This window comes from Hippocampus guttulatus, chromosome 10, assembly GCF_054856545.1.
Source record: "Hippocampus guttulatus isolate MCC_2025c chromosome 10, RoL_Hgut_1.0, whole genome shotgun sequence".
NCBI lineage: Eukaryota > Metazoa > Chordata > Actinopteri > Syngnathiformes > Syngnathidae > Hippocampus > Hippocampus guttulatus.
In genome coordinates this window covers 9,417,568-9,428,477 of record NC_141270.1, presented here as the reverse complement: position 1 = coordinate 9,428,477, position 10,910 = coordinate 9,417,568, and the positions used below count along the sequence as shown (strand labels likewise).

General features: G+C 41.4%; 1 protein-coding gene across 1 annotated transcript; it reads left to right on the top strand.

The window, feature by feature from the left end:
* The first annotated feature begins 1,360 nt into the window (after positions 1–1,360).
* Positions 1,361–7,706, top strand: cxcl12a (chemokine (C-X-C motif) ligand 12a (stromal cell-derived factor 1)). The gene is made up of 4 exons (XM_086122530.1): positions 1,361–1,521; positions 3,702–3,819; positions 4,842–4,925; positions 6,507–7,706. The coding sequence occupies exons 1-4, from the start codon at positions 1,455–1,457 to the stop codon at positions 6,532–6,534; spliced, it is 297 nt and encodes a 98-aa protein (XP_085978656.1). The 5' UTR covers positions 1,361–1,454; the 3' UTR covers positions 6,535–7,706.
* Positions 7,707–10,910: the final 3,204 nt, after the last annotated feature.

Sequence of the window (10,910 nt, the reverse complement as noted above, 5' to 3'; positions counted from 1 at the left end):
AGAACAACACTGACATTTCAAACCGACATGTCTGTGGCTATGTGATTTGTGTTGTGCGTTTGAGTTTTGGCAGCAACGGGCTCCTCACTGTGAAACTAACTCAAAAGCCAAATCTCATTTTTATTTTGACCCCAGATCTCTCCATTAGGAATAAACTCGACACACACATTTTATTAAGGGAATACACAAGCCCACATGTATACGCTGCAGTGTTTGCTCTGAAGATGAAAGTCAAATGTCTGGAAACAGACCTCACATCTGCAACCTGTTAAACACTAATGATACTGGCAGCAGCAACATACAGGCACACACGCACACACACACGCACACACTTCTCCATCTGAAGTGTACAGCAGGCTGTGTCGAAGAAATTGTTTAGAGATTCCCTCTAACAGAGAGTAGCAGTGCTCCTTTACGCATACAGTCTGGGGGTTCTTGTTTGCGTTGCAGCACGGGTGTTTTTTCTTCATCCCGCTTGTCTATTTTTTGAGACAGTTGCTCAATGTAACCGAAAACTTCACCTTCATGTGAATCGGCTCCAGTTACGCGCTTAACTTGAAATGAATTTGGCCTAATGAAGACCCCGAGACAAGACAAACTATGACTAAAAACAAACTTGCGCGTCAAAATGTCTCCTACTTTTTCTCAACATACATGTTGGAAATAAACATGTTGCATTCAAGTTTCAGCCCATAAACAGTTTGGTTTGTATTTAGCAGAATATACATCAGTGTTGATGACGTTTGTCTTGCATTTATGACTATTGTCATACAATTATTACTTAGTTTTTTTTAGCTTTTTTCCCCTCAATAAATGACGGTTTTACATCTTCCCCTTTAGTATTTCAAAATTTTCTCTGAAAAATAAGAATTTTATTACATATTTGTTCCACAGTAATTACTTTTTGCACTGTGTTGAGGCCAGCCATGCACTGAGCCTAGATTCGTACAATCCTCCACCTCGAAGGAGACGTGCCGACCATCGCGCCGTTACGAGTCGCGCAGTTTGTCAGTTAGGTTCGGAAGCATTTCTCTTGGTTTTTAGCCATACCGGAAACACGAATATCTGATAACAAAATAAAACTAAATAAACAGAAACAATTGCCTTGCCTGCAACCCTGTCTGTTGTTGTCATATACTTCTGTCATTAAAATTTTGTTTTTAATGTTCTCGCCAAAATGGCTTCCACTGGTAATTATCGCCCTGAGTGGCTTGAAATGAAGTTTATTTTGACGTCTTCACCGGAAATGCTATTTTCTCTCTCTCTCTCTCTCTCTCTCTCTTTCTCTCTCTCTCTCTCTCTCTCTCTCTGTCTCTCTCTCTCTCTTTCTCTCTCTCTGGAAGCGAGACTCGAGACTGATGAGCAATTTAACCGCACGTAGCTGCCGCTTCGTCTTCCACAACTCCTCTGGATTTACTCTGAGCAGGACCAAATACCTGTGACAGTAAGCCACTATGGACGTGAAGTTACTCGCAGTCGTGGCTGCACTCACACTGCTGGCACATGTGCCCCTTTCGCAAGGTACGAATACAAATTGGCACTGCTTGGGGTTCTTTTATTGCTGAAATATGTTATTATGTGCATTTTTTAAGGTAATACGAAATTTTATAATATTTTCATTCAAATGTCAGTCATGTATCACTTCAGTAGAATTGTTGTAATTGTGCGCAATGTGATAACGTTTTCTGGCAAATTACCAAGAAAAGCAGTTGCAATTACAACACAAAATACGTTAATGTAACATAGCCTTGCATTTTTTGATTTTAAAACATATTTGGCTTCCTTGAGTTAAGAAAAAAAGTTCAGTATTTATTTATTTTTAACATTTTTTTGTCGTGCGAAAATCACCAGGAGACTCCGCACGTATGTGTGTGGTTTTTGGCTGTGGAAAGCTCCCTGGCGCTATGCAGATCAACGTGTTTATTTGTTTTTCCACGTTTACGCTTTAATTAGTCCCAAATGAGGCAGCGTTAGAGGCACGGACCTCAGCTAGCCTGCCTGGCGTCATCAGAAAATTGCGCGTTCTTTCACATGCAAATGTGGGATCAGGTGTAAGAAATAATTAGAATGGGGCATTACACCCACAAGTACCCTCTGCACATCTGTTTTTATCCCTACCGTGTCAGGTTTTTTTCTTAAACACGGTAGGTTTGGGTTTCCATATTTTGTCGTCATGAATCAACAGTGACCAGTTTGCACAAACTTGAGGTTTGAATTGTATCACCATGAACATTCATCAGGGAACAACCGCCGTCGGCTACCTGAAAAAAACTCTGCGCTTCTTTACATAAAAACTTGTTATTACATTTGTGTGACTTGATATGAACACCACTTTATGGTCAACACCTTTAAAAGCATTTTATTGTTTCCAAAGATTGCATTTTTTATAGTTCATGTGGATCTAATGAATATGTTCAGCATTTGAATGATAGTCATCATATTGGATTCATGTTGTTTCAAAGGGCATCTGGAATCAGCTCCAGCTCGTGGGGAAGCAAAGATCTGTCTTGTTCATTGTCTACTACCTCTGTTCACATTTGCCGTTTAGAAACATTCTTGCGATGTCAGCATGGACCAAAATAAATAATACTGTTGTTGCACATTTGCGTTATCCTCATCCACATCCAGCACATGTGCTCTATATCCACCCCACAGGGAATTTGCTTTATCCAAAGTCCTGCAATATTGATGTATTTATTACATTTGTATGTATTTTTATCCTGTTTTTTAAAATTGATTTCTTGTTTACAAAGTACAATTAGATTTTTAATTAAACACCAATTTAACATTTTTAAATTGGTTTTTAACCTATTGGTTAAGTAATTATAATTACATTGATTATATCAAGTCAAATTTGAACAACAAAAATGACTTATCTTGAATGAACTTTGAGTTATTGTTGAATAGTGATATGTACTGTACATTTTCCTTACTTGGTGCAGGCAGTTCTCACTCAATGACGCGGTGTGCGTGAAGATGAAGGCTTTTCTGTCTCTGTTTTTGCCCTATGCCTGACTGGAAACCAATCCTGGGCGTCGCCCACCTTTTGCTTGAGGTGAACTGGAATAAGTCACAAAGAAAATGAATTTATGGATGGAAGGAAAATGAAGCATTTTACATACGCACCATTTTTTTTTTTTTACCTCATCAATGCATGGCCTGGCCCATCTGTCTAAAGTGTAAAAGTTTGCCCAGCCCTGATTTAGAGGTTGATGAAACCGTTATTAATCAACTTGTCAACCAGGTAGAATAATACACTCCACTTGTTCTGTGTATAGTTAATCAGTCTAGAGGGACATTCGATTTATTTTCTTTAAATTTAATTCAATTGTGTTTTGGAGTGCATGAGAAAATCCAGAAGATGTCCAGTGGGATACGCTGTGGTTATCCACCACCAGTCAGTTGCATTTGGTCTGATATTTAAAGTCTAATTGTATCAATTTCATGGGAAAGCCTTGCTACACTCCTGTGGTCACATTGTGCTCCACTGTTTAAATCTGTCCATCCATTTTCCGATGCGCATATCCTCACAAGGGTCGCAGGGGGTGCTGGAGCCTATCCCAGCTGTCTTCGGGCAGTAGGCGGGGGACAACCTGAACCGGTTGCCAGACAATCGCAGCTGTTTCATTTTATTATGATGTCTGTGGGAATACTGTATCTTTCAGCAGATATTCATAATTGTTCCTTTCTGTGCCCTTCAGCCAAGCCCATCAGTCTAATGGAGAGATGCTACTGTCGTTCAACAGTCAACAGCCTCCCTCGGGGATACATACGAGAGCTCCGCTTCATACATACGCCCAACTGCCCCTTCCAAGTCATGTGAGTGTTTTGTTTATTTATTTATGTGTTTATTTCTAGAGTGATCTATCGGTATTAAGAGGTTTTATACACCACTCTTTAAAAGTTTGAAATGGGTTCCTCCTTGTCGGACATTTCTCACCATCAATCTTGAGAAGGTGACAGGGCGGAGAAAAGAGTTGGGCATGCATGTGTGTGCACACGCCCCTCTGTCACTCGCGCTCTCACACATGGGCAGCCAAAGCCCACCGAGGCGTGCGGAAGGAAGCGCCAGTCAGTTGGAACGTGGGCGTGCAACTTTTGGTTTTCTAATGTGCTCAAAAATCAAAATCTTTGAAAATATTCAGCGCATTTGATAATGTGTTCTTATGACAGGTAGTGTTGTGCGGATAAACGTCGAGGTTAATGCTAAAATGACATGTGATGGACATGAGGGAGTCAAAAAGTAGGGAAAAAAAAGAAGAACCCCCCCCCCCCCCCCCCAAGCCTGAACACGGACAGAATATCAGGATCATGACAGGGAGAGCAATAAAACACAAACACCCACTGAACACACTCACTCAGGAGCTGCTGTTGGCCACAGCTCAAGCCCAGGCGCTCACTGGGATAAGGATTTGCGATTTAATTATGGAAGACGTTCACCGTTTTGTTGGTCTCAACCTATACTCCCCACACCCCTAGGATAATCTTTTAGAGACACTCAAAAATCTTTGATTACGTTGATCGTAAGGGAAGGGAAATGCTCAAGTTGGGCTTGATTGTTGTATGTACACCACTTCAGTGTGATCCAGCCTTGACCTATTCTGGAAATAATGACGGGGTGATGCTGAATTTAGGAGGATACCCTTTGCATGTGTTCGAACGTTCTGCATTTTGAAAAAGAGTTGAGTATTTACGGTGACGGGTCATTTTCCAAATAATGCATATATTTGAAGGGTGCTGTCGCGCTAAACTAACACTGTGGCACTAATTCCCCTTAGTTTGATATCAACGCGTTACTCTTTCATCTCACACTGAGGGCCGTGTTCTTTTCTCATAAATAGTGCCAAGCTGAAGACAAACAAGGAGGTGTGTGTGAACCCTGAAATCCGATGGCTGCAGCAATACCTGAAGAATGCCATCAAGAGGTAAGTTACCCTCCACTCACGCTGTCAGCTTATGTCAAACTTGTCCGTCTGGTTGTGCCTTCCAATTCGCATTCGTCCACCATAGACATTCAAAGTAAGCAGGGTTGGGATGCAAAAGAAGAAATGCGCATACAAATCTAGCGAATGGACCATTGTGAAGAGTAGCACCTCTTAACGGTCCTGCTTCTTGATGACCATGAAGTCAAAACATGCTCGTGCTTAACAATTGTCACCCCACAAACTGAATTTGATCACTGCAAGTCGCAGCTTTCGTTGCCTTGGCGCCCCGGGATAGAGTGATGAGCATAAGCGAGGAGTGTTCATAGCAATTGTGAACTGTGAAATGCACACAAGTTCCCAGAAGGACCACCTTGGTTATATTTTCACTTCATCGCCGTGCTGACAAATTTAAATTGCCAATTAATGCTCGCATCTTTGTATGCTGCACATGCAGCGGGTGCATCACCGAAAAAAGTAACGTCAACTTCAAATCTTCTGCGTCAGTCTGTGTGTCAGTCAAATTAATGGCTGGGAGGGTCGAAGGCTACTTTGCCGTGCTGACCGTTGATGACTTTCTGCGCGCCGACTAACAGATGGACAAGACGGGGCGCAGTCAGACGGTCTGTCTGTCCGTCTCAATAGCTGCTTGAGCAGTTCAAGCTTGTGTGTGTCACCGGCGAGGTGTGACCGCTCGTCAGCATAACAACACCACTCACATAGAGAGAAAGGCAGCAATCGTTTGCAATGGATCTGATGTCTCCAATTATGGTCCCACAGGAGACTTTACAAACTCTCTTGCAGTGGGGATTCATACTTGCACACAATAGATTGTAATGCTGCAGTTAACCCTTTCACCTGATAACATGAAACAGTCCACTGTAGTAACCGCTGTGCCTAAAAGGGTTAAACAAGACAATGATTTCCTCGATGCATCACTTTGACTAAGGCAAAGGTTTGGAAAAAGTATGATGCCACTGACCTAATTTTGTGTACAAGCCGCTTGCCGCCTCGGCGTCAAGCAAATTCAGAAGTAGACTGTAAGTGCAACATGGTAAAAAGTCCATTTTGATGTGACGAGCAGAAATTGTGTTGAAAACTAGGTGCAATGGGCCCAAAGCAATCTGGTGAAATACAAAATGGAGCAAACTTCATAGTCACTCAGGTTAGCCAACCTGGACAAATAATATGGAAAGTGGGGCGGTTTGGTGGAGAAAGGCCAGTTTTCGCTCAGAAAATATTGAACGTATTATATCTTTAGGGTGTTTGGGTTTCTCCTGAAGTTAGAAAAAAAAACCCTGTTATTGGAAAAAAAGATATAAACCCAGTCACAATTTTATACTCGCGCATTGAACATAAACTGTTTGTCTGAGATCCTTTTTATTCCCAATTATCAATACACACATACTGTACATTTTTTTAAAAAATCTATGCTTTTTTAATTGAGACCATGATGTGGAACTGTACAGCATCATAGAGGAAGGTATATCTCGTGACGGAATGTAGATAAATAAGATGTCACCATGAATTCATTCATGCATTACGACAATGATTTTCATCTCTCCTTTCACTTTTGTCTTCCAGCATGAAAAAGTCCAAACAAGGTAACTAATGTTCCTGCTAAGATCCCCCTGAGCCATCATTGAGGATATGGAGCACCATCACATACATATATTCTTGATATAAATGCAGCATTTACTGTACATGTTCTGTCATCATCAAAATGCGGATATGAAGCACTTATCAGAGCTGTCCTGCAACCGTTTTTTGCATGGAATCATTGCATCATCATCACCATCACTGATCATTGTCGTCGCCGCTTAGGTTACATATATGTTATTTGTGCAAAGTGCAATTATATCTGTCTTTGTTCTCCTAACTATAATGTACAGTGTATACTTTTTTGTTATCGGACTTCAGCCGCTGTGCTCCGAAACGTAACCATAGGCGGTTTCACCAAAATGTACTCCATATTTCAGGCGAATTGGCGCCAAGGAATTTCTATTTGTGCCACACAGACTGAGTACATTGTACAGGAGTCTAGTAAAAGTCCCAATGATGATGTTTTTGTGATGGAAGGAAGGACTCGAGCATTTCCTGAGCAACACTCTGGTTGCGATAATGTGACCCCCAACATGGCTGCTTTAGTTTTTAACTCACTGATACAAAGATGACATCTGCGGCCCTCATACAGGTTGATTGGGAAAGAAACCGCATGGTTGTTTATACTATAATAAAATAAATACAGACCCTCATTTAATATCAATTTCCCCCCCAAATGATAAACTTGATTTGGCTGGATTCTACTAGAAACATGGCAGCGATCTCAACAATTTTTACAGCAATTGTAACATAAATCACATTAGTAGTTATGAAAATAGTTGAAGATAAGGTCTTATATTCAACTGTCATGCAGATAAAAAATGCACTTTATATATCTGAGCAACTTGTTTTTTTTAACACACTCACCAACTCTTTCTTTTTTGTTTCCCAGTCTCTTTTTCTGTGTTTCTATTCCACTGTCTGTGTTCGTTTATAACAAATGAATTTGCTCACATGTAACTGTTTTTCAAAGATGGGAGATGCCAGCTAGTCGATCTTATCGACATATCATATGCAAGATAAATGTGATATACTGTAAATGTTTTATTTTTGTACTCTTTAATGCATCTAAATGAAGGGAACTGTACTTTCGTAATTGAACCGTCCGATCAAATTTAATTGTCAAAATTGTATGCAGTTATTAAAAAAAAAAACTAAATAAATACATGAAGAAAAAACAAACCTACATGGATCGCTTGAATTTTTTTCAGAGTAAGTCCAGATGACCATGTGGGCCATCATCCAGTTAAACCTGACAGCTGTAAATGCAATTTAAGAGTGTCCTGGACTAAAAGATCACAAGGGTGATGTAAAGCCTTTCATGTTGAAAATGTGTTTAGCTTGAAGTCACAGGACAATAAGCCTGCTTGTTCACAGCGAATTAACTAAACAAGCAGCCATTAGGAACACATTAGAGCTAAGAGGGATGAACTTCTAACTTCCCTTTGGTGGTATTATGTGAGGCGGAGCATGGCGGTTCACATATGTGGTGTGAGTGGTCCACTAATTGAAACATCAAGAAAAGGGGGGCGGGTTACTCAGACGTGGCTGTCTGTGAACCGTTTTGCTAGTTTACAGATGAACTTTGATGGGCAGAAGAAGACACGGCAGACTTGCTGTTGTAAGATATACGCTGAATTCAGTCACTGCGTAAGCTGATTTCAAATTGTGTTGAATTGTCTGGAGGGAATCCAGCAGGTGCACATTGCAAACCAGTTGCTATATTCCACTTTAATTCAAAGAGAAGCTTTTCTCACGAGAGGCGTCTTTTTATTTTCAAACTAACTTCATTCTACTTTTGACAATTGTATCCCTTAAGCTTTTCATGATGGTAGTTGGTGTCATGGTGCCAAGTTCCGAGTCGCCGCTGCCAAATGAGGCAGCTAGTAGACATCTGAATAAAGAATAAAAATCAACTGAGCTCTCATGATATGCAGTAGGATCCCTGGTACGATGTCACACATGACAGCAGTTCAAACATATGTTTATAAGGTATATTTTCCACCAAAATGTTTGGTCAAATTTTAAAGTTGTACAACCTCCGGTGTTCAATTTGAAAGGTTCCGTGTTCTTGTTTTTTCAACCGAAAGATTTGGCTGCGATAGCATTGCTATATATACGCACACCATATTTTCGCATCATCATTCAAATACTTTCCTCAATGTTTATTTGTCTTTGCACCAAAAAAATAAAATAAAAATCATGCCTTTTCTTACCATTCTTGCCCCCAGACAGACAAACAAACCCGCACTAATCCAAAACAGTTGTAAGAGATCTTAACTCACCATATTCTTGGAATCACTGCCAACACCCACAGTTTAAACTATGCAGGTGATTTTAGACGAAGCGTAAAACAGATTCAAAGTGTCAACTCAATAATTTGTAGGCACATTTTGCAGGTCATGAAAAAGAAAAAGAACTTCAGCTAACATCAGATAACACTTTCAGGACGAAAAGTATCGCATAAGTGACTCGACATTTGATATCAACAGCCAAAGGTTATTGACAAGTAAAGCAGATGCAGTGTAAACGCTAACTTTTCTCGCATTTTGTATCATCTATGTTTTCAAGGACAACAGGTGACGCTCATGTTGCCAGAAAAATACACTTTAATAACCAGGTATTACGGTTGCCCTTGATTTTTTTTTTTTGTATGGTTTTCAACAGGGCAGATTGACAAATCTCACTCCCTTCACCGGGAAGGAAAGATTGAACCCCCTCGGCTCAACAATTAGTTTAAAGAACAAGGTCAGCTACTGCAGGGCAGCAGCTCGGCTGCCATGTGGGATTGATCCAGCCCTTTTCCGGGCGTTGCCACTTCCTTCATCGTTTGGCACCCAAAGAATGTGAACAATGAAAAAAAACAAAGACAAATGCAAAAATAATGTGAGCTCGAGCCTTATCATAGATTGAATATCAGCTCAAGTGTTCAAAGGCGAGTCTCTGAATCCATCAACGAGCCAGGATGTTAACGCACAGCGAAGCTGTTAGGATATGTATCAGGACAGAATTTTGTTTTTTTAAATCTCCGGCAGTTGACTGGGGACAAACCCAAAGCCAGCTGGGCTAAGATCCAGGCCGCCTGTGACTCTAATGAGAACAAGTGCTATGGAAAATAGACGGATGGATTTAATCCAATTTCCTCTCAGGGAACCACACAGATAATGGCCCGCTTTCCTTGTTCAGCACAAGCAAAATTCATTTTATTCTCACTCAATCGATTTTGCATACTAAAACTATTGTCAAGCATATGTGTGCATGTCTTTGAGTATGTGTACCAGCAGTGTCTGTTCTGTCTCAACCAGAACTGCCCTCCCCCTATTTTCCCTTTCTGCAACTGTGGTTATTTACTCCCATTCCCCCCACACCACCTTGCCTTATCGAAAACCATGCTGCAGCCTTGGGCCGTGCTGTGTCCTAACCCAACCTCCCCAGGGGAAACATTAGTCAAGATCTCGCCATTCCCGTAGGACTAGATAAGTTTTTTACTTCTTCCTACTCCCTTGAACATAATAACTGTGTTGAATGAATGAATGAAGATGACCCGAAGCGCATTTCACCCAGTGCTGCACACTCTAAATCTTAAAAAAAACAAAACAACAACAACTCATCCCAAGTAATGACTTTTAAATGACCTGTTGATTGCAAGGGTCTGCGGTGGCGGGTGCCTGCTTTTTAATTACTTTAACACTGACCGTGACCCGCTAGCTCATTAATCACAATTATGACAATATTAGTCAGCCAAACGTGTTTGTTGCCGCGACGGAAGTTGAAACTGACCAACATGTGGTGAGTCATAACAGCAGCATGTGTGCGTCTGTTTGGGAACGAACGGGAGGCTAATAGAGGGGCCTGTGCGGCCGTTTAAAATCGGCCTCCTGCAGTTTCGCTACCTTTCATGTGCTAATATCGTCAAGGTTATGAGTCCAAACATCATCCATCTTCACATAGAATTTGAACAAGGGCGGGGGGGACGGAGAAACACATATGCAGGATGGGCACGGGGCCGCCCTACGCACAATACCACGGCCATGGTGCAAATTCTTTCCATGTGATTGGGTTCGCAAACTGAGAAGGACCAGCAAAGTACGCCTGTTAGGTACGGATGACACACAATGGAGTCACCCACCACAGAAGCTGCGGGGTGCCTCCATCCGCGGGGCCCACAGGAGCTCGAACACCACTGACCCAAAATCACACACTGTGCTTGCTCGAGTTGCCATTCCTTTCCAGATTCTCAACCATATCCTAATTGGTTGATATAACTGGGGTGTCTCCATCAATTGTGAACAGAAAGTCTTCTCATATGTAGCGCAGATTGCCATGTGACACCCGTGACCAATGCGGCTGTCTTCAAGTAGAAAGAAACAGCTCGGCCATTATGTA